This window comes from Phyllobates terribilis, unplaced genomic scaffold, assembly GCF_046119375.1.
Source record: "Phyllobates terribilis strain yellow unplaced genomic scaffold, ASM4611937v1 Scaffold_7__3_contigs__length_470593459, whole genome shotgun sequence".
Taxonomy (NCBI): domain Eukaryota; kingdom Metazoa; phylum Chordata; class Amphibia; order Anura; family Dendrobatidae; genus Phyllobates; species Phyllobates terribilis.
This window is the reverse complement of record NW_027362767.1, coordinates 379,502,358-379,525,992: the sequence shown is the minus strand read 5'-3', so window position 1 is coordinate 379,525,992 and position 23,635 is coordinate 379,502,358. Positions and strand designations below refer to the sequence as shown.

The following is a 23,635-nucleotide window of genomic DNA, read 5'->3' as shown; positions in this document are numbered from 1 at the left end:
AAAAAAATGTTGTTTTTTCCCCGCTAAGTGAACGTTGTAAAACCAAAACCTTAAACAACCAAAAATACACAAAAATGTGCAATATCCTTTTTTTCCATCCCACATTTTTTTTTTTTAGTTTTCACAAACTGTGAAAGAAAAAAAAAACCTCCTGCAACAAACCACAGAAAAATACATAAATTACTGGAGGATAGAAGAATAAAAGCGTCTGGCGTGTAATGAGGACGCAGCGCTGCAGGCCGCCGTGCTCTTGTGCAGGCCGCCGTGCTCTTGTGCAGGCCGCCGTGCTCTTGTGCAGGCCGCCGTGCTCTTGTGCAGGCCGCCGTGCTCTTGTGCAGGCCGCCGTGCTCTTGTGCAGGCCGCCGTGCTCTTGTGCAGGCTGCACTCACCGTCAGAGCTTCACTCTCTCTCTCTATCCCACGTGGTAACAAATACGGGAAGTCACGTGGTCTCCCGCACTCAGAGGGGGGAATTCCTGGTTCCGCCTCCTCCTGCCCTTTTCATGACGTCACCAGGTGCCTCCACCAATCAGCTCGCTGGCCACGGAACCGGGGAATTCCAGGCTTCGGAGAGGAAGAAATCCGGAGAAGTTTTCTCGGCGGAGTTGTCACTTCTGCACTGGGGGCGCCGCGCCCACTGCCCGCAAATCCCCGCTCTGCAGTGTGCCCACCTGTCACCTGTGCAGCCAGCAGCATGAGGCACCCGGACAGGACAGGTAGGAGTGCGCGCCAGACTGTGCAATCAGAGCATGCACAGCAGGGGAACTACAAGACCCAGGCTGCCCTAACAGCTAGATCATAATGATGTCACTTTCTTGCAGAAGTGGCTGTAAATGACGGCGGCCACTGGGAGGAGATGGGGGGGGGGGGGGGTCACAGTCAGGATTTAGAGGGGTTTCCACCTTTCAGCCAAGCAATGTCATTTTTTGTAGATTAAAAAGTTATACAACTTCCCCATACACTTTCTGTACTGATTCTTATGGTTTACAAGATCTCTGCCCCCACCCCAGGACCGTCTGTGCCATGTGATTACAAGATCTCTGCCCCCCCCCCAGGACCGTCTGTGCCATGTGTTTACAAGATCTCTGCCCCCCCCTCCCCCAGGACCATCTGTGCCATGTGATTACAAGATCTCTGCCCCCCCCCCCAGGACCGTCTGTGCCATGTGTTTACAAGATCTCTGCCCCCCCCTCCCCCAGGACCATCTGTGCCATGTGTTTACAAGATCTCTGCCCCCCTCCCCAGGACCGTCTGTGCCATGTGATTACAAGATCTCTGCCCCCCTCCCCAGGACCGTCTTCTGTGCCATGTGATTACAAGATCTCTGCCCCCCTCCCCAGGACCGTCTGTGCCATGTGATTACAAGATCTCTGCCCCCTTCCCCTGGACCGTCTGTGCCATGTGATTACAAGATCTCTGCCCCCCTCCCCAGGACCGTCTGTGCCATGTGATTACAAGATCTCTGCCCCCCCAGGACCATCTGTGCCATGTGATTACAAGATCTCTGCCCCCCCAGGACCATCTGTGCCATGTGATTACAAGATCTCTGCCCCCCAAGGACCATCCGTGTCATGTGATGATGGATCCAGGGGTGCAGGGCTGATACCTGTCGGAGTCCTGCACCTGCCTGTGATCACATGACCAGGGCTGCTCGTCATCACAGTAAACAATGTGGCTCCTATAGGACAGCGACGAGCAGAGAAAACAGCGAGGAACTGATCCAGAAAGTAGTGGAAAATTGTAGAACTTTTCATTCTACAAAGGACGATATTTAGCGGCTGAAATAAGAATATCGCTAAAGGCATCTTGTTGCGAGTCCTTCTCACTGGTAGTCGCCTTAAATCATAGACTGCCCAAACTTCACCCTCTTCTAAGACATGAAGTGGACTCTGGAGAAGTTTGGGGACGGTAGTGGGTCAAGGAGCCGCTCCACAATATGGAATCTTGGTCACGTAATGTTTCTGCACTATCAGACTTTATACTTTGTTCCGGTTCCCTTTAATACAGCTGACGGCCGTGACAGCAGCAGAGCCTCCATTGTGCGCCTGTCTTCTCTGCGTGGCCCCAGGCTTGTAGACACAATAGTCACCAGACTTTGGATACTGTAGAATAATACAAGCATGAGCAGGGGGGCAACAACACCCCACATATTAGGGTCCGTCGGCCCAATATGAAAACACTATTAAAGACCTCTGACAGTTGGGGACGCTGATAGAGATTTTGCATTGGTGCCCACAAGGTTCAAGTTGCACCACTGATGACATATCTGTCAACACAGACAATGGTGCCAGACTGGGCCACCTAGGACCCACCAGTGGGATTAATTCTAGGGGCCCACCATCTCCCAGTTCACATTCCCTTTAAATTGTGCATCGAATAGGGTATAACATACCTCATTCTCCTGCTCCGTAAAAAAATCCACGATGAGCGCTTTCATTATTCTACAGCAGAAATGTGACTCACGGCCTCGGATTTCTGCCGCAAACCCCCTAAAATATATGTTTGATTTGCCGTAATGTATGGATGCGTCCTTATTTGTAGCAGACAGCACACAGATACTGACCGGATTGCATCCACGTGCGGTGCGATCATACATTCACATGTATGAGTTTGGTCTGAGAATTGGAAAAGTCTCAGGTTTTTTTTTTTTTTTTTTGCAGCAAGCAAAAAAAAAGAATGTGTGAAAACACCCAAAGGCTATAAAGTGACAGTATGCAATCCTTAATAGAAACAGGTGGCACACGTGAGAGAAATGGATGTACTGAGGAGGTTTAAGGGGAACTACAACTGCCAGCAGGTCCTGAAAGTCTGCAGATGTCATGGAAATACTGGGAATTGTAGTTCACTACCAAATCGTGGGGAGCAGATGATTTTTAGTAGGGAAAATCCTGACGGAAAGTCGTCTGCGTTTGCGATTTTCCGCTAAGTTGCTAGACAAGTTAAACGAATATGCAACATAATGGTCCAACGGGAACGTACGGTAACGTTATTTACATGATTTTTTTTTTTTCAGACTCAAATCAAAAAAACAAATGAACATACATTTCATTCTTTAGGGCTCGTTCAGACCAAGTGTCCATGTGAAAATAATAGCGCCATACACCGTTCCCTTCCATATATCGGATGAGATTTAATTTGTGGGCAAAAAAATACATACGGAAGAATTGTATCGCATCAGATTCTTAGGGATACATTGTTACCCGAAGAAACTGTATGTGATCATGTACACTTTAAAGTGTTGATGTATAAATACGGACGTAAAAATGGATATAAAATCACACGAATGACAACCCGGATTTAAATAGTCTGAGTTTCCTGGATGAAAAATCAGTCAATTTTTTTTTCAATAAGCCATGGTTTATCTTTTATTTTTCTACTATAGAAAAGCCTATAGGAAAGCGCATGTGAATAGGCCATACCCAGAGTACGCTGAGTCTGGTAAAGAAAAAAAGGCATCGGGAAAAAACAGTACAAATAATTCTACTCCCCCCAACCCCCCAGTTAAGAGATATTTACTTTTCCTGTAATCGCTGCCTATACTGTCATGATATAGCTTCATGTAGTGTAGTAGTCTAGTCTGTGAATTATACTAATATTGAGGTATTTAACCCGAGAAAATCCTCCTCATACACAGCAGTGACCCCTGTAGCTGACTGTTAGGGTTTCTGCTTTCCATAGATAAGATCCCAAAAGCATAAAAAGTGCAGTACTCAAATAGAGAGGACAGGGAAACGTTCTCCATGGAGCTGTTCTGTACCCGATGATCCAGGAAACAATGATTCATCAGCATCAATGAAATATTACTAAAGGGCACGCAGAGGATGTGTGTACTATACAGTTTGTACGATTAGGTGGAGTAGGGGGCCCACCGGGAATTCCTCCGCTTTCTCGGTGTGACAGTCCTATTCTGCCAGCAGATGTGACTGTAGTTTCATGATGGGAAACATTGCTTGCCAAGCTTTAGCCCACACCACTGGGTCCAACCAGCTTTCCCACTTAAAATCCCAGGTGTCAGATTGTCAGTATCGAATACCCCCGCCTTTATGATGTCTGCCTATTTTAGCGCCCCCTTCAGCGCTATCGTTATAGTTGATCGTGGGGTGGATGGGAGCTGCTGTTGCCTGATACTGTAACATTATATGTTGTCGGAGACTTCTCTAATACAGAAGGGCATGTTCACATGTAGCTAATATGGGGTGGATTTTTCACCAAGAATTGCATGTGGAGATTCCATAGTGTAATACAATACCTGCAAATGAAAAATCTAATTCATAAACTGTCAAAAAAAAATCTGACCTGCGGAGCGGATTTTAAATCCTCCAAGAGTAAAAACGGTATCAAAGTCCCCCCAAAAAATAAGTGCACCATTTTGTGGGGTTTTTACAGCTGCAGACGTCACTGCGTAGAGCTGATGACCAGCAAATCCTTCCGCAAATTATAAGGCTGTTTATGGCAGACTGTATAGACGATCCGCCATTCTGTTCTTCTCAGAATGTTACATTCGGCTCTGATCACACTTCCGTTCTGATATTTTATTTGTCTGTTCAAGTTCAGGAACAGACACATGGAATAAATGATCCTTAGCAACAGTTATGCATATGGAAGTAGAGGCGCCCCATTGACTTCTATGGGGTCCATCTGGGTTCCGTTTTTAGAACGGACGTAAAAGTTCTTCATTTTTTTTTCCTGTTATAAAAGAAAAGGATATCAATTGGACCCCATAATAATCAATGGGGGGGGGGGGGGTGCCTGAGCTTCCTTTTGGATCACTTATTCCGTGTGTCTGTTCCTGGAATGGACTGTCCGCACAGACACCTAACCAGAGTCTCCTGAAAAATGTTTGTCAGCTCCTTCATGTCAGGACGGGGGGTGAAATTGTGTTTTGTGGTTATAACCGAGACGCACTTCAGCTTTCACGTGAGAAACAGCAGCTGTTTCTTATTTGTGAGAGACAGTAGTTCAGATGAAAATGCTACAAACGGATGAGAAATATTTGCATGTTACAAAAGAAGGTCAGCCAGTGCTCCACATTCACATCCATGTTACTCGTGCAGAGGCCTTTATGTACTGTAAGGTCTGTGATGCCTGGATTGTGGGAAATCAGTCCTTCGGCTGCTTCATAGACATTTCCTACATTTAAAGGGAACCTGACAGCTGATACATACCGCCCGATCCACGGACAGCTTGTATCAGACACCCGCTGCCCGATTCCAGCCAGGTACGATTATACGCAGGGCGAGACCTGTCAGTCGCCGGCACTTTTTGGGCGTGTTTAGAGTCAAACATATATGGCTGGAATCATGCCGCCAGTGTCTGATTCATGCTGCCCGTGGATCGGGTATCAGCTGTCAGGTTCCCTTTAAAGTTATTACCTGTCCAAAGGATAAGTGTTAACTTGCGGATCATTGGGATCCGACCATTGGGACCCCGATGAACCCCAAGAACAGGACATTAAAATACCTCCATCATGACTTGCACGCCACCGCTCTCTGTAGATAGATGAGCGCTAAACCTTTAAAGGGGTTGTCCACTAATCAGAAACCCCCTTTTCACTAACTATGTAAAATAATAACAGCTATGCTGCTCTCCCAGGGAACAAAAATATCACATGATCCCTGTCGAAAATCAGCGTTGGCATCACTCTCCGCTGCCTCGGACAAAACTGACATCCAGGGGAAGTCATCGCTTGAACGGCGCCAGTATAGCTTTTATTACTTTAATTGCTTTTAATTAATTAATAACATAAGTGATTGACAAGGTGTTCTCCAGGTAGTGGACAGCCCCTTTAAGTGTATGTTTATCATAACCCTAAAATGTGTTAAAGAACCACTTAAAGGGGTTGTACACTACTCGGATAAACTCTTCTTAAATGTAGTTGTCTCCTATGTTAAAAAAAACCCCAAAAAACTCTTATAATCACCTCCTGCCCCAATGCCGTTCCAGTGATGGCTGCAGGTCTCCCGGCACTCATGTGACATTGGCTGTAACCCGTACCGGAGAAGTTAATGTTTCTTTGATAGAAATCGCTTCATTTTTTGAGTCCGAGAAAAAAAAGCTGCATCTGAATGAGGCCTTAGGTCGGATTCAGACGGGCACTCCAAAACTCTTAGCCGGTTCGTCCAAACATTGCGGATGTGGCAGGCTGCCCTGTGGGTCCATCCATGCTCTTTACATGCATCGGACAAGATTGGAGCACGCTGTGATTTTTATTTTATTTTTTTTTTAATTCACACGGACCTGGGGTCTATCTGAAAACTAGACCATGCGATCTAACACATAGGCAAACACTAAGTCATCCATTCTCCACCCGGACGGCACACCGACTGCAGATATGCTCACGTGGATGTCCTCGTGTCAGAGAAATTAAAGTTTTACAAAAATGTCCATTAAGGAATAATCCAGTGGCTGCCGAGAAGCCCCCCATACAGCGCCTCCAACCAAAGGGCTGCATCATACTTCTCCATACCAGGTGGATTAGTCATCCGTACGGAGCAGAGAGGACACAGCGGCGGGGGGCTCCTCCATATTGTGTCCATCTGGTGAACAGAAAACAAGTACAAACTCCAATATGGAGGGACGGATGATTCTATAGACGTCTGTTCTCACAACGTCCAGTCTCATGATTCTGGAGGAACGTTCCTATACACAGTTCTGGAACTTCTGGGAAGAGGGCACTCCAAAGTGCAGGTCATCATGAGCCAGCCTCAATCTTCCTTCAGGGTTTTTTTTTTGCAGTCTTTTCAGCTTGAGAAATACACAACAAATTTCAGTTTGTTTTTTTTTCTTTACAAACTTCTTTTGGTGCTGTTTTTTTTGTTCACTTTTTACATGGATTTTTGGAAGGCCTCAGTCAGACATCGGGTATTTTTTTTTTTCATACGAGAATTTTTTCATCAGTGTGCTGCTGACGCGCCCCTGGGCCTGTGTCGCGCTGCGGTGCGCACGCGGGAGCTTACCCGGAGCCGGATCCGTGGAGGGTTGTAATCTCGTGGCGGTGACCCGGTCCGTGCCCAGGGAGTCAAACTAGACGGCAGTCTATTAGTAGTAAATAGTTGATGACTACGCCACCCGTTGAGTGCAGCCAGGAAGCTGCTGCTGCAGGGCAGACCGCTGAGGCCGGTGGTAGGATTGTGCAGCGTGATAGTATAACCCCCAACGGGAGGGGTATGGCCTCAGGGCAGCTGACGTGGATGATGGGGGTAGCAGGAACCACTCAGAGACGGTACGGTGTAGTTCAGGGTCTTTACTGGTAACAACGACAGACCCTCCCGGAGTACTTGCTAGCAAACGGGGCCTGGTCAGTCTTTGAGCAGATGGGATCTCCCCTGGCCAGGCGTAGTTGTAGGCCTCCCAAACTGACTGTACTCTTCTGGCTACCTTGCTAGAAGCTGATGTAAGTAGCCCACGTCCCTGAGTGTACCGTGTGGTGCTCACCCGTATGGCCGGTGACTCGGGGCCTTCTAATGGCTTCCGCTCCACGATGGCGGTGCTGGTCCCACGCGTGTGACCGTGCCTTCGGGCTTCTGGGCCAGAGGACCTGAAATCCCCTGCCCGACGGATTCTGCTGCTGGGTAGGAGTTAGTCCCCACAGCCTCGGACTCCGGATCCGGTAAAGAATCTTCTTAGTCAGGGCGAGCTCTGTAGCTGCCAGCCCCTGACTCCTTGTAACTCTGCTGTTTCCTATGCTGCTTCTCTTCTCCACTCTCCTTGTCTGACTCACCCTGCCTCAGCCCCGGGTTTATACAGGGGAAGTTCTTCCCCTCCCAAGACTGGGCAGGAGGTGTGGCATGCACAGGATCCCTGACCAAAGGACCTCCCACCTGCTCTCAGACATAATATCTCTATCACTGTGGCAACCAGACCCCTGGGGTGTCACATTCCCCCCTAGTGAAATTTAGTACTCCGGGACTAAACACATTTAGAAAAACATAACAAAGTATAACAATAACAATACTATAAGAAAAACACATAAGATGGTTACGGCGTGTCCGCAACCGGATGCAGTCTTTGAAGAAAAGCAAAGGTGTCCATTTCACCAACACAGGGAGACGTAACCAGGTAGGGGTCTGTCCTACCCCGAGTCCTTAACAGTCTCTAGTCCATCCTGGGTTACGCTCCAACTATATACAAGGATTCCCGGTAAATCCACCAAGGTTTCCTAAAAATAACTAGAAACACAAAATTATACACAAGCAACAAGACACAGAAAAACATAAATAAAACAATTTATACACTTTAAATTCTCCAGCGTGCGGGTAACTGGCCTCTAGTGGCCCGAGTGGACCTACGGAGCTGACTGTCTGGCCCTGAACTACAGGGTGTAGGAGCTGTCAAGGGTAAACTGGGCAGCTGTCTACCGGCTCTTTGTCTCACTAGGGGTACGGCAGGCTCACTATAAGCAGAGGGTTGATTCTCCTGTTCTGCTTGTGTGGAGTCTTCTGCCTCCTGGACCGGCTGTTCTTCCAGCTCTACCCGTTGCTCCGTAGGTTCTTGGGATGATGGTTGGAGGAAGGTGAGTACGGGTACCACAACTGCACCATTGACTTGAGTCCAAGACTGAGGAAAGTCCCTGAGCACGGTACTAACCATATCTTCCCTTTCTTCCACGGGTCGATGGTCTTCTTGTTCCTCTTCAGGGTTCCTCAGTTGTTCGGGACACTTCTTCAGGTGGTCCCGGGATACAATGGCTGTGGTTTCCCCTCCGTCTTTACTGATGGTACAGACCTTCGGGTTCTCGTGGCTTGAGGGCAGTACGGTGTACGGGTCCTTCTCCCACTGGTCGTCCAACTTGTGGAGCCGTCTCTTCCTCTTCAAGACCTGCTCTCCGGGTACCAGGGGAACAGCGGGAGCATACTGGTTGTAAGTTTTCTCTTGTCTTTCCCTAGCCTGACAGAGACTTCGCTCCACGCTCTCCTGTACTCTCCGGTACTGCTGCTGCCTCTCTGTGTCCCAGTCTGTTTCTGGTGAAGTGTCCTCGGGGGTCAGGACTCCCATTTCCAGGTCAACAGGTAACTTACCAGGTCTTGCCCTCATTAGGTAAGCCGGGGTACAGTTGGTGGAACCTACCGGGATGTGGTTGTATAGGTCCACCAGATCGGGCAACTTTTCAGGCCACAGACTGCGTTCTTCCAGGGGCAACGTTTTTAGAAGATCCATTACCACCTGGTTCATTTTTTCACAAAGTCCATTAGTCTGCGGATGGTAGGGTGTCGTCCTTATCTTCCGGCAGCCATACAGATTGCAGAATTCCTGAAAGACCTCCGCTTCAAAGGCAGGTCCCTGGTCCGTCAGCACTTGGTCCGGGTACCCGTGTGGACGGCAGAAGTGCTGCTGGAAGGCTCTAGCTGCTGTTTGAGCCGTTAAGTCCTTGACGGGGACGACAACCAAGAACCGGGAGTAATGATCCACGATGGTTAACGCGTAGACGTAGCCACTTCTGCTTGGGGTCAGTTTTACATGATCCAAGGCTACCAGTTCCAACGGTTGCCGGGTGACGATGGACTGCAGGGGAGTCTTCTGGCTGGCTCGGTCCTTCCTTCTCAGGTTGCACGGGCCACAATCTCTGCACCACTTCTCGATGGTTCCCCTCATGCCTACCCAGTGGAACCGCTCGCGCAGCAGGAACTCCAGCTTTTTCCACCCAAAGTGTCCAGCTCCGTCGTGGTATGCCTCCATCACCATGGCTGCGTCTCTTCGTGGCACCACTACTTGCCAGAGTAATTCATGCGTCCGGGAGTTAACCATTCTGCGGCACAACTTCCCTTTGTAAAGGAACATTCGACTCTTCTCTGCCCATAGTTGTTTGGCTTCCTCCGGAGCGTCTGGTTCAAGGCGAGCCTCCGGCCGAGTCAGCATCTCCTTCACCAGTCGGACGGCAGGGTCGCTGTCTTGCGTTTCCGCCCAGTTGTAGTGGGGTAAGGGGTTCAACGTAGCAGCCTGCTTACTCCTTACCCGGTGGGAATACTGAATAGTCCCATGACGGTGGAACGCAGGGAGTTCAACTTCTTCCAGTCCCTCCGGATCTTCTCCTCCGTCCGGCAGGTTGGGCATCCTGGACAGGGCGTCCGCGTTGGTATTGGAGCGTCCTGCCCGGTATTTAATTGTGAACTCGTAGTTGGACAGACGGGCCATCCACCTCTGCTCCAGGGCACCGAGTCTTGCCGTGTCCAGGTGTGTCAGCGGGTTGTTATCCGTGTACACGGTGAACCGGGAAGAAGCGAGGTAATGCTTAAAGCGCTCAGTGATTGCCCATACTACGGCCAGGAACTCTAACTTAAATGAGCTGTAATTCTCGGGGTTCCTTTCGGTGGGTCGCAGTTTTCGGCTGGCGTAGGCGATTACTCGTTCCTTCCCCTGCTGGATCTGGGACAGTACGGCTCCTAGCCCGATGTTACTGGCGTCGGTGTAGAGGATAAAGGGCTGGCTATAATCCGGGTACGCCAGGATTTCGTCCCCCGTGAGGGCCGTCTTCAGCTGGCGGAAGGACTCTTCTTCCAGCTCTTCCCATTTGAAGGGCGGCTTCTGGTTCTTGGCCTTCCGGGACTGGCCTATCAGGAGGTCCTGCATAGGTGCTGCCTTTTTGGTGAAACCGGGAATAAACCTTCGGTAGTAGCCTACCAACCCGAGGAATTGCCGCACTTCTTTTACGCTGGAGGGGCTTGGCCATCCCTTAATTGCGGTGATCTTATCGGGGTCGGGAGCCACTCCGTCAGCGCTCACCACGTGTCCCAGGTACTGCACCTTTGGTTTCAGGAGGTGACACTTGGAGGGTTTCACCTTTAGGCCGTAACTCGCCAGAGCCTCGAACACTTCCGCCAGGTGTTTCAGGTGGTCCTCATACGTCTTGGAATATACGATGACATCGTCCAGGTACAACAGGACCGTCTCGAAGTTTCTGTGGCCCAGACAACACTCCATTAGGCGTTGGAAGGTTCCTGGTGCGTTGCAGAGTCCGAACGGCATGCAGGTGAACTCGCTAAGTCCCATCGGGGTGGTGAATGCGGTCTTCTCCCGGTCCGCCTCTGCTACAGGAACCTGCCAGTACCCGCTAGTGAGATCCAAGGTAGAGAAGAAGTTAGCAGATCTTAAAGCAGCCAATGACTCCTCTATCCTTGGTAAGGGGTACGCATCCTTGTGTGTGATACGGTTGATTTTCCGGTAATCTACACACATCCTCATGGTGTTGTCTTTCTTTTTGACTAAAACTAATGGGGCTGCCCAGGGGCTACAACTATCCCGGATTACCCCAGCCTCCTTCATATCTCTAAGCATCCCCTTGGCGTGTTGGTAATGTGCAGGGGGTACGGGTCGATACCTCTCTTTTATGGGAGGATGATCTCCCGTGGGGATGCGATGTTCTACCCCCTTGACTCGCCCGAAGTCTAACGGGTGTTTACTAAACACTCTCTCATACTCTTGAACCACCCGATAGACTCCTTGTTTCTGATGTGACGGAGTGGAGTCAGTACCCAAATGTAGTTGCTGACACCAGTCCTCCATGTCTTTCTTAGAGCCGTTACCTTCCTCCGGGTGAGATGGAGGCAAGGGTTCCACAGATTGTATAGAACTTTGATTAGTGGTATATAATTTGGCTAGTGTGGCATACCGGGGCAGGTACACTTCCCTCTCCCCGATATTTATTATGCGAATGGGCACCCTCCCATGGCGTACATTGACCACCCCCCGTGCTGTCAAAATGGTGGGCCTACTGTCTGAGTAAACTGGTTCTACCATTGCCTGGTAATCTCTACCTCTCAGACCAATAGCTGCCCGGCACCAAATCATCATTTCACTTTTTGGGGGCATGGCAATAGGAAAAGGGTCACACATTCTTACGCTACCAATCTCACCGCCGGAGAGTTCCACTTGTTGCCGTTGCATCAGTGCCTGGATCTCTTTCTGGAGCACCCGCTGCTCGCCGGAGCTGGCATTCTTGGCAACCTGCTGTAAAAGGAAAATCACCTCTGCAAGACAATTTTCAATTACATTAGTTCCTAGAGTTATTTTTGGGTGACTCTCATGTTTATCGATATCTACAATGATCAGTCCCTGTGCGGCCAGTTCGACTCTACCAATTTTGATGGTCACCTCTTTAAATCCGATCTGTGGCACGGGCTGACCATTGCTGGCGATGATACTCAAGTCGTCGTCGGGGTAGCGGGTAATATCCGAGTCATTCCAGTACTGCTTGAAGAGCACGTACGGGATGGTGGTGACCTGTGACCCGGTGTCCAGTAGGGCACTCATGGGAATGCCATCCAGTACCACAGGCAAGACTGGACGTCCTCCCACATATCTGTCGCGCCAGTTCGATGGGCCTGGTGATCTTTTTCCTGGGGGTTGGCCCTCTACCCCAGGTTGTGCCCGTTTAAAGAACAGTACCTTGCCATATGTCCGGGTTGATTGCAGCGGCGGCAGATGGGTCGTCCGTCCTCACTGTATCGGTCACTGGGTCTTCCTCTGGCCGGTGGGGTCCTCCTTGGTCGACGCCACGGGATGTCCTCCGGTCCGGATGCCAGCTGGATCTTCCCTGGGGTGGAAACCTGTAAAGACTGCACAGTTCGGGTTAGCGCAGCAACGCTCTTAGCTAGCTCTTGGACCTGATGGTGTAGGTCTGGAGCCGGGTCATTGTCCAAAGCCTGCGCATCAGCTCCCACAGGCCCTGCTGACAAGGGCGCCGCCTCCTGGTAGTAAGTGGTAGTGGGGCGTCTGTGGGTCACAACGCCACCTGGTGCCGGTTCTCGGAGCACCCGGATGGCTCTGTCCTTGAACTGTGCAAAGTCCAGATGGGGATCCTGTAAGGCCATTGCCCGCAACTGGGTTCGGTGGGCATTGCAATATAAACCCTCTATAAATTGTTCAGTCAACAGCCTGTCCTCGTTTCCCACCCCATCAGGGTCGGTCTGCTTTATGGCCCTCAGGGCCTCTTGTAGGTTTAGTGCATAGTCCCTTATACTCTCATGCGCTCGCTGCTTGCACCCGTAGAATCTAAGCTTAATCTCGGCTGAGGTGCGGGTATCAAAGGTGTCCTTCAGCCGGGTTAGTATCCCTGCGACAGTCTTCCTCCCAGGTGGCCAGGATTTTACTTCCCTTTTGGCTGCCCCGGTTAGTTGGGCCACCAGGATGCTCACTTTTTGCTCTTCTGTGAGGGGGTACACCTGGAAGAGGCTATCCAGCTTTTCTCTAAAGTCATGCAGGGTATGTGACTCCCCTGAGTACTGGGGTAGCCAAGCTGCTCCCGGGATATAGGGCATGGTGAAGGGCATAACTGCAGCAGCGGTAGCGCTGGCGGGGGTTGAGGCAGTGAAGCTCTCCTCCGTATCCGACATCTTCCTCCCCCCTAGTGGACCGTGGCCTACCTTGCGATGATCCTCTTCCGTAGGCCGCGGCTCCGCAGTGGATCGTCAGGGTTGAGGACCTTCCGTCGCGCTCCTGTGACGTCGGCGTCTGCTGGGCTCCTTCCAGGACCTTACGCAACGTCCGGACGTGAGGCGGGGCTTCAGTTCTCGCGCGCTTTCGGAGTCCACGGCCCTCTTCTTCCCGCGCGGCGTCCTCAAGATGGCGTCCAATGGCGGGAAAACTCCACGGATGGCGGGAAGAAGGTCGAAGATGGCGCCGGATGGCGGGAAAACTTCGCGGATGGCGGGAAGAAGGTAGAAGATGGCGCCGGATGGCGGGAAACCTTCACCACTGGTAAGTTTGAACAGTCTTTGCTTTTCAGGCACGCAGTACCCGGTGGTTGCGGGCACGAAATCCTGCCGACTACGCCAAAGTTGACGCGCCCCTGGGCCTGTGTCGCGCTGTGGTGCGCACGCGGGAGCTTACCCGGAGCCGGATCCGTGGAGGGTTGTAATCTCGTGGCGGTGACCCGGTCCGTGCCCAGGGAGTCAAACTAGACGGCAGTCTATTAGTAGTAAATAGTTGATGACTACGCCACCCGTTGAGTGCAGCCAGGAAGCTGCTGCTGCAGGGCAGACCGCTGAGGCCGGTGGTAGGATTGTGCAGCGTGATAGTATAACCCCCAACGGGAGGGGTATGGCCTCAGGGCAGCCGACGTGGATGATGGGGGTAGCAGGAACCACTCAGAGACGGTACGGTGTAGTTCAGGGTCTTTACTGGTAACAACGACAGACCCTCCCGGAGTACTTGCTAGCAAACGGGGCCTGGTCAGTCTTTGAGCAGATGGGATCTCCCCTGGCCAGGCGTAGTTGTAGGCCTCCCAAACTGACTGTACTCTTCTGGCTACCTTGCTAGAAGCTGATGTAAGTAGCCCACGTCCCTGAGTGTACCGTGTGGTGCTCACCCGTATGGCCGGTGACTCGGGGCCTTCTAATGGCTTCCGCTCCACGATGGCGGTGCTGGTCCCACGCGTGTGACCGTGCCTTCGGGCTTCTGGGCCAGAGGACCTGAAATCCCCTGCCCGACGGATTCTGCTGCTGGGTAGGAGTTAGTCCCCACAGCCTCGGACTCCGGATCCGGTAAAGAATCTTCTTAGTCAGGGCGAGCTCTGTAGCTGCCAGCCCCTGACTCCTTGTAACTCTGCTGTTTCCTATGCTGCTTCTCTTCTCCACTCTCCTTGTCTGACTCACCCTGCCTCAGCCCCGGGTTTATACAGGGGAAGTTCTTCCCCTCCCAAGACTGGGCAGGAGGTGTGGCATGCACAGGATCCCTGACCAAAGGACCTCCCACCTGCTCTCAGACATAATATCTCTATCACTGTGGCAACCAGACCCCTGGGGTGTCACACTGCAACCGATTTTCACCCTTTTTTGGTCCATCAACACAATCGGTGTAACCTCCACTTTCCTCTTTTATGCAACAATAAAAAACAATCCAGGCTTCTCCTACCCATTATATAGTAGAAAACTTCCAGCACTTTAGATGACACATGGATGTCGTCCATATATTGTTCTTTTTTTTTTTTCTACGGACCCATTCATTTCAATAGGCGAGTTTGATGTCTGACTCGAATCAAAAACAGATGTTTCTCCGTTGTTGTTTTTTTTTTTCGGACACCTGGCCCGCAAAAAACCACTGACATTTGTACGTCTAATGGATGTCTGAATGAGGTCTAACGCTTTTTGATATTTTTTTTCTGTTGTCTTACAGCTAACATCTGGCTTCAGAATTTTTTGCCAATAAGGGTTGCAAAATAAAAGTAGGAAAAAAATGGCACAAAAAAATAAGTGTGTTTTCTTAAAATTCTATGTGTAAAACCACTCAAAGAAGAGCTGTGATGTGGCTGAGAACCATAATGGAAGCCCCCACAGTCTTCATACTAAGGCTAGATGCACATGAGTGTATTTTTTTGTGATCCGAGAAAATCAGATCAATTTTGCTAATCACATTCTGATCACACTCTGGTCAGAGTGTGATCCAAGTTTGCTGATCCAAGTGTGATGATCCGTATATGATGATTCCTGTATGATCATCTGAGTATGATCAGTGTATGATTATCCAAGTATGATCCGGGTATGATGATCCAAGTATGATGATCCGTGTATGATGATCCGAGTATAATCAGTGTATGATCAGTGTATGATCTGTGTATGATGATCCAAGTATGATCAGTGTATGATGATCCAAGTATGATCAGTGTATGATCGGTGTATGATCTGTGTATGATGATCAGTGTATGATCGGTGTATGATGATCCGAGTATGATCAGTGTATGATCGGTGTATGATCTGTGTATGATGATCAGTGTATGATCAGTGTATGATCTGTGTATGATGATCAGTGTATGATCGGTGTATGATCTGTGTATGATGATCCGAGTATGATCAGTGTATGATCTGTGTATGATGATCAGTGTATGATCTGTGTATGATGATCCAAGTATGATCAGTATATGATCGGTGTATGATGATCAGAGTATGATTAGTGTATGACCCGAGTATGATTAGTGTATGATCAGTGTATGACCCGAGTATGATCAGTGTATGATCGGTGTATGATGATCCGAGTATGATCAGTGTATGACCAGAGTATGATCTGTGTATGATCGGTGTATGATGATCCGAGTATGATCAGTGTATGACCAGAGTATGATCTGTGTATGGTGCGTTTATGATCTGTGTAAGATCTTAGTAGGATCCTAGTATGATCAGAGTGTGATCTGATTTTCTTGTATGTGAAGAAGATAGAGACATCTTTTTCTCCATCTTCTCCATTCTATCAATCCATGGAAATCGGACTGCATTCATATGTCACCGGAGTGCAGACTGATGATTTCCACACACTCATTGACTTGCATGGATGAGTGTGATCTGAATATCAGATCAAACTCGGGCACCCAGCAATATTTTTTCTCGGACAGTATCTGTCTGAGGAAAAAAACAGACGTGTGCGCAGCCCCATAGAATAACATTGGTCTGAGTGCGATCCGATGTTTTGTCTGATTGCACTTGAACTGAGAAACTAATTGTTTGTTGATGAAGGACGCACAGTATTACAGCTTAAGGCCACGGCCCCACTATCAGTATTTGGTCAGTATTCGGTCAGTATTTTTTCTCAGGAGTGGGAGCCAAAACCAGGAGTAGGTGATAAATGCAGAATTGGTGACTTGTTTCTATTATACCTTTTCTCTGATTGTTCCTCACCTGGTTTTGGCTTCCACTCCTGAGAAAAAATACTGACTGAATACTGACCAAATACTGATAGTGGGGCATTGGCCTAACCCACAAAACTGTTTTTTTGGATACATCTGGGTCACATCTCCTCTGCCCCTGGTTTTCTTCCCCTAATTAGTATTATTTCTAACTGTAAATGATATTAGATTGCAGCTTCCCCATTAATAAGTTATTTTCATGGGTAAATTGACTCGATGGTGCCGCTTATCTGACCAGAGGATCCATCAATTTGACATTAGAGATAAACGGTTGTCGGACACATCTGGAAGCAAGGTTACCTAAACTGGATGGATTCTTGCTGTATCGGAGACGATCCTCTGCCCGGTCTCATGGTCATTAGATTACCAGTGATTCTTGTCGGGATTGTTGGGATCTAGCAGAAATGTAATGTCTGTGACCCTCGGAGCAGACTCTTCTTACACACGATCATACCATGACTTCCTGACTCTCACACCTCGTTTTATAACACCCCATTGCGGTTCATGTGTTTCCACCTTGGGTTTTGATGTATCCGCTAGGCCTCTAATTCCAGTTTCTGGAGCCGGGACATGTGTGTGTGTGTGTGTGTGTGTGTGTGTGTATATATATACATATATATATATATATATATATATATATATATATATATATACAGTTATATGAAAAAGTTTGGGCACCCCTATTAATCTTAAGCTTAATGTTTTATTAAAATTGGTGTTTTTGCAACAGCTATTTCAGTTTGATATATGTAATAACTGTTGGACACAGTAATGTTTCTGCCTTGAAATGAGGTTTATTGTACTAACAGAAAATGTGCAATCTGCATTCAAACAAAATTTGACAGGTGCATAAGTATGGGCACCTTACCAGAAAAGTGACATTAATATTTAGTAGATCGTCCTTTTGCAAAAATAACAGCCTCTAGTCGCTTCCTGTAGCTTTTAATGAGTTCCTGGATCCTGGATGAAGGTATTTTTGTCCATTCCTCTTTACAAAACAATTCCAGTTCAGTTAAGTTTGATGGTCGCCGAGCATGGACAGCCTCTTCAAATGATCCCACAGATGTTCAATGATATTCAGGTCTGGGGATGGGATGGCCATTCCAGAGCATTGTAATTGTTCCTCTGCATGAATGCCTGAGTAGATTTGGAGCGGTGTTTTGGATCATTGCTGTTAGAACCTTGCTCTTAGGTTTTTTTCCTTTGCTGGTCACATGACCTTGTTGGCCTATTTAATCCTGCTCCGCCCTTCTGGCTTTGCTGGACTTCATTGTATAACTACTTTCTAGCTAGCCTGTGCTCTGTATCTAACTCTGTTAGTTTGCTTGGTCTACGGACCTCTGTGTTCTTTATATTTTGTTTGTTCGTCTGTCTGCTACTATTTCTGTTAGGAGGTGTCCCATTTTCCTCCCAGTCCTTAGTACTTGTAGGGATTCCTTCCCCACATCTATAGGTCTCCGTACAGACTAGCTTAGGACTTTAGCAGGTCTGATCGCAGGATCAGGTCCCCTGTTACATCGTAGGGATAAAGCTGAGTTCTATCGTAGGGACAGATCTCCTCTCTTTCCTTAGCTCTGGTAGCAGAACATAACAGTAAGTCCAGCCTGCAAATTCTCTAAGGAAAGATTTTTCTGTTCCATCATGGTGTCGGTTCAGGATTTGGCTCATCGCCTGCAGGGACTCTCTCTGGAGGTGGCCGAGCTCCGTCAGCACGTGAGTAACTGTCCTGGAGCACATTTCTTGGAGCCTAAGGTATGTTTGCCGGATTTATTTTTTGGTGAACACCGAGAATTTTTTTCATTTAAAAATGCTTGCTTATTGTATTTTCGTTTGAGACCCAAGTCCTCTGGGGATGAATCCCAGCGCATAGGGTTCATAATGTCACTTTTGCGCAAAGAGCCTCAGGAGTGGGCCTTTTCTTTGCAACCTAGTGATACATGCTTCAGATCAGTGGATAGTTTTTTTTCTGCTTTGGTGCTATTATATGATGATCCTGACCGTGTCGCATCAGCTGAGACTGAGTTAAGACGTTTGAGACAGGGATCAGGTAATGTGGAAAAATATTGTACTCATTTCCGTCGATGGTCTACTCAAACAGGGTGGAACGATTCTGCTCTGAAAAGTCTATTTCTTGCTGGGCTCAATGAAAGGGTTAAAGACCTGCTAATTGCTTATCCTACACCTGAAGATTTGCAACAGGCTATGCAATTAGCTATACGGGTGGATAGGAGACTGCGTGCAAGGGTTAATGAGAGCAAATCCTCTGCTATGTCAGTTTCTGGTTATGAGAATGTGTGTACTAACAGTGGTGAACCGATGGAGATTGGATCGGTGGCACCTCGCTCTCAAGAAAAAGACCGTAGATTTTTTGAAGGCTTGTGTTTCTATTGCGGAAAATCTGGTCATTTGATTAAAGGCTGTGAGCTTCGTATGAAGAAAGAAAAAAAAATGGTCAGTCATGCCCGTATTGCCTGTTTAAATTCCAAGGGTGTATTTTTAGCTGCTTCCACGATTGCTCAGGAAAAATTAATGGAATTTCGGGTGTTTGTCGATTGTGGGTCTACTCTGAATGTAATTGATGGGGGATTCTTGGAAAGACTCAATTTAAAACCCGAACCTTTATCATCCCCCATTGCTGTGGTTTCTGTGGATGGTTCCCCTTTGAAGAATATTACTCTCAAGGTCTGTGAATTTCCTCTCACTATTAATGGTGTTCACCATGAGAAATTGGATTTGGTAGTTTTGAATAACTTGCCTTCTCCAGTAATATTGGGATTGCCCTGGTTAAAATTTCACAATCCTGTACTGGATTGGTCTACCAGTGAAATTAAATCCTGGAGCCATAAATGTTATGACAAGTGTTGTAACGGGCGTATTGCCGCTTTGGATAGGGGAGAATTGCCTGTTCCTATTCAGGATTTTTGGAGAGTTTTTTCTGAGAAGGAATCGCAGGTTTTGCCTCCCCATAGAGACTATGATTGTTCTATTGAATTTGTCCCTGGAGCGACTCTTCCTAAAAATCGTTTATTTAACCTTACTATTCCTGAGAGGAAGGCTTTGGAGGAATACATACAGACAAGTTTGGCCGCCGGTCACATTAGGCCCTCTAAGTCTCCTGTGGCGGTTGGATTTTTTTTTGTAAAAAAAAAAAAGGACGGCGGTTTACGTCCTTGTCTGGATTTTCGTGAGATTAACAAAATTACTGTACGCAATCCTTACCCACTGCCATTGATTCCTGATTTATTTAACCAGTTAATGGGGGCCAAGTGGTTCTCTAAAATTGACCTTAAGGGGGCATACAATCTGTTGCGCATGAAGGAGGGTGACGAATGGAAGACTGCTTTTAACACTCCTGTGGGTCATTTTGAGAATCTGGTTATGCCTTTTGGTCTTACTAATGCTCCTGCATTTTTTCAGAATCTTATTAATGACATCCTTAGACCTTTGATCGGCAAAAATGTGGTTGTGTATTTGGATGACATTTTGATTTATTCGCCGGATCTGGAGTCTCATTGGCGGAGCGTACGTGAGGTATTACAGTTGTTAATGGACAATTCGCTTTTTGCTAAGCTGGAGAAATGTGAGTTCGCTGTACAGAGAATTAGTTTTTTGGGTTACATTATCTCCAGCGAAGGTTTTGAGATGGACCCGGTTAAAGTTCAAGCTGTACAGGAATGGCCTAGGCCTATTGGTTTGAAATCGATACAGAGGTTTTTAGGTTTCGCCAATTATTACAGAAAATTCATAAAAATTTTTTCTAGTATTGTCAAACCTCTGACCGATCTCACCAGGAAAGGTGCTGATGCGGTTCAGTGGTCTTCTGAGGCTATTGAAGCTTTTGTGTATCTCAAGGAGAGGTTCACCTCTGCTCCCATCCTTATGCAGCCTGATGTGACTAAGCCGTTTTTGGTTGAGGTTGATGCTTCCTCTGTGGGGGTTGGCGCAGTATTGTCTCAGGATAACGGGGATGGATTACATCCCTGTGCCTTTTTTTCAAAAAAATTTTCGGAGACTGAACTGAATTACGATATTGGTAATCGGGAATTATTGGCTATTAAACTCGCATTTGAACACTGGCGCCACTTCTTGGAAGGTGCGGAATTTCCCGTTCAGGTTCTTACGGATCATAAAAATCTGATATATCTTGATGCTGCCAAGCGCCTGAATGCCCGTCAGGCTAGGTGGGCACTGTTTTTCTCGCGGTTTAATTTCTCCGTTACTTACATCCCTGGTACTAAGAATGTTAAGGCGGATGCCTTGTCTCGCAGTTTTTCTCCCATAGTCGGTGCTGAGAAAGAGGAGAACATTTTACAAGAAGGTGTTGTGATAGCTGCTTTGGACTCCGTTTTGGAAGATGAGATTCTTAAAGCACAGGAGAATGCCCCATCTAACACTCCTCATGGGAGGTTGTTTGTGCCTGGGACTTTTAGGAGAGATTTGTTTGTTGAGTGTCACGAATCTCGGTTGGCAGGTCATCCCGGAATCTCTGAGACCAAGAGACTGGTGGGTCGCAGTTTTTGGTGGCCTGGATGGCAGAAGGAAGTCATTAAGTGGGTGCGTCAATGTACTATATGTGCTAGATCTAAGTCCTCACATACTCCTGCTGCGGGGTTGCTTTGTCCTTTGGAGGTTCCCAGTGCTCCTTGGACACATTTGGCTATGGACTTTATAACTGACCTTCCCCCCTCTGAGGGTTTTACTGTCATCTGGGTGGTCGTGGACCGTTTTAGCAAGATGTGTCACTTGGTTCCCTTCGTCAAACTGCCCTGCGCTAAAACTCTCGCTAAGGCCTTTGTCAAGGAAATTGTCAGACTTCATGGCGTTCCTACTGACATTGTTTCTGATAGGGGTCCTCAGTTCGTGGCTCGTTTTTGGCGTGCCTTTTGTGACAGGTTGGGAGTTCATTTATCGTTCTCGTCCGGATATCATCCTGAATCTAATGGCCAGACAGAAAGGAAAAACCAGGATGTTGAGCAGTTCTTGCGTTGTTTTGTGGCAGACAATCAAGAGGGGTGGTCTGAGTTTCTGCCACTTGCTGAATTTGCTCTGAACAATCATACATCCTCTTCTGCTGGGTGTTCGCCTTTTTTTTGTTGTTCTGGGAGACATCCGTCGTTTGGGTCGTTCTCCAAGTTGGGATCTGCCGTGCCTGAGGAGGAGAATTTTTCCGGTGATTTGGAGAGAGTTTGGACGGATGTGCGTGGTAATCTTCAGGAGGCCAACAGAAAATCTAAAGACTACTTTGATAGGAAATGACAGGAGGTTTTGTTCGCTGTTGGTGACATGGTTTGGTTGTCCTCTAGGAATCTGCGGTTGAGGATTCCTTCTAAGAAATTGGGTCCCAAGTTTGTAGGGCCCTTTAAGGTGCTTCAGGTTGTCAACCAATCTGCTGTTAGGTTGGAGGTTCCTACCTCCTGGAGAATTAATCCGGTATTTCATGTCTCTCTGTTAAAAAAAGCTGTTGTCGGATGGTGACGCCTCTGCCTCTGTTCCTCCGGTGGTGGAGGACGGGGAATATGAAATTTCTCGCATCCTTAACTCTAGACGGTATAGAGGTAGTTTGCAGTATCTTGTGGCCTGGAAAGGTTTCGGACCCGAGGATAACTCTTGGGTGAGGTCAGATGATGTTTCCGCGTCCAGACTTATCAGAGCGTTTCACAGGAGATTTCCTGATAAGCCTGGTCCTAGGGGATCCGGAGGATCCTCTTAGAAGGGGGGGTACTGTTAGAACCTTGCTCTTAGGTTTTTTTCCTTTGCTGGTCACATGACCTTGTTGGCCTATTTAATCCTGCTCCGCCCTTCTGGCTTTGCTGGACTTCATTGTATAACTACTTTCTAGCTAGCCTGTGCTCTGTATCTAACTCTGTTAGTTTGCTTGGTCTACGGACCTCAGTGTTCTATATATTTTGTTTGTTTGTCTGTCTGCTACTATTTCTGTTAGGAGGTGTCCCATTTTCCTCCCAGTCCTTAGTACTTGTAGGGATTCCTTCCCCACATCTATAGGTCTCCGTACAGACTAGCTTAGGACTTTAGCAGGTCTGATCGCAGGATCAGGTCCCCTGTTACATCGTAGGGATAAAGCTGAGTTCTATCGTAGGGACAGATCTCCTCTCTTTCCTTAGCTCTGGTAGCAGAACATAACAATTGCCTTGCTGAAAGATCCATCCCCTGCGTAACTTCAACTTTGTCACTGATTCTTGAACATTATTGTCAAGAATCTGCTGATACTGAATGGAATCCATGCGTCCCTCAACTTTAACAAGATTCCCGGTGCCGGCATTGGCCACACAGCCCTAAAGCATGATGGAACCTCCACCAAATTTTACTGTGGGTAGCAAGTGTTTTTCTTGGAATGCTGTGTTTTTTTGCCGCCATGCATAACGCCTTTTTGTATGACCAAACAACTCAATCTTGGTTTCATCAGTCCACAGGACCTTCTTCCAAAAAGAAATTGGCTTCTCCAAATGTGCTTTTGCATACCTCAGCCGACTGTTTGTGGCGTGCTTGCAGAAACGGCTTCTTTCGCATCACTCTCCCATACAGCTTCTCCTTGTGCAAAGTGCGTTGTATAGTTGACCGATGCACAGTGACACCATCTGCAGCAAGTTGATGCTGCAGCTCTCTGGAGGTGGTCTGAGGATTGTCCTTGACTGACCTCACCATTCTTCTTCTCTGCCTTTCTGATGTTTTTCTTGGCCTGCCACTTCTGGCCTTAACGAGAACTGTCCCTGTGTTCTTCCATTTTCTTACTATGTTCCTCACAGTGGAAACTGACAGGATAAATCTCTGAGACCGCTTTTTGTATCCTTCCCCTGAACAACTATGTTGAATAATCTTTGTTTTCAGATCATTTGACAGTTGTTTTGAGGAGCCCATGATGCCACTCTTCAGAGGAGATTCAAACAGGGGAACAACTTGCAAGTGGCCACTTTAAGTAGCTTTTCTCATGATTGCATACACCTGGCTATGAAGTTCAAAGCTCAATGAGGTTACAAAACAAAAAAAACGGCTTTAGTAAGTCAGTAAA

At 47.8% G+C, this 23,635-nt stretch overlaps 1 protein-coding gene and 1 long non-coding RNA gene across 6 annotated transcripts in view; one reads left to right on the top strand and one right to left on the bottom strand.

Moving 5' to 3' along the window:
* Positions 1-519, bottom strand: part of LOC141154888 (uncharacterized) — a 43,441-nt gene extending 42,922 nt beyond the window's left edge. For all 4 annotated transcript variants that reach the window (XR_012247489.1, XR_012247490.1, XR_012247491.1 and 1 more), the window contains exon 1: positions 390-519. This is a non-coding gene — a long non-coding RNA (uncharacterized lncRNA). The remainder of the gene's footprint in view (positions 1-389) is intronic.
* RELB (RELB proto-oncogene, NF-kB subunit) overlaps positions 518-23,635 on the top strand; it is a 58,126-nt gene continuing 35,008 nt past the window's right edge. For both annotated transcript variants that reach the window (XM_073641418.1, XM_073641417.1), the window contains exon 1: positions 518-715. In XM_073641418.1, the coding sequence (XP_073497519.1) occupies positions 694-715 (22 nt within the window). In that variant the 5' untranslated portion in view covers positions 518-693. The remainder of the gene's footprint in view (positions 716-23,635) is intronic.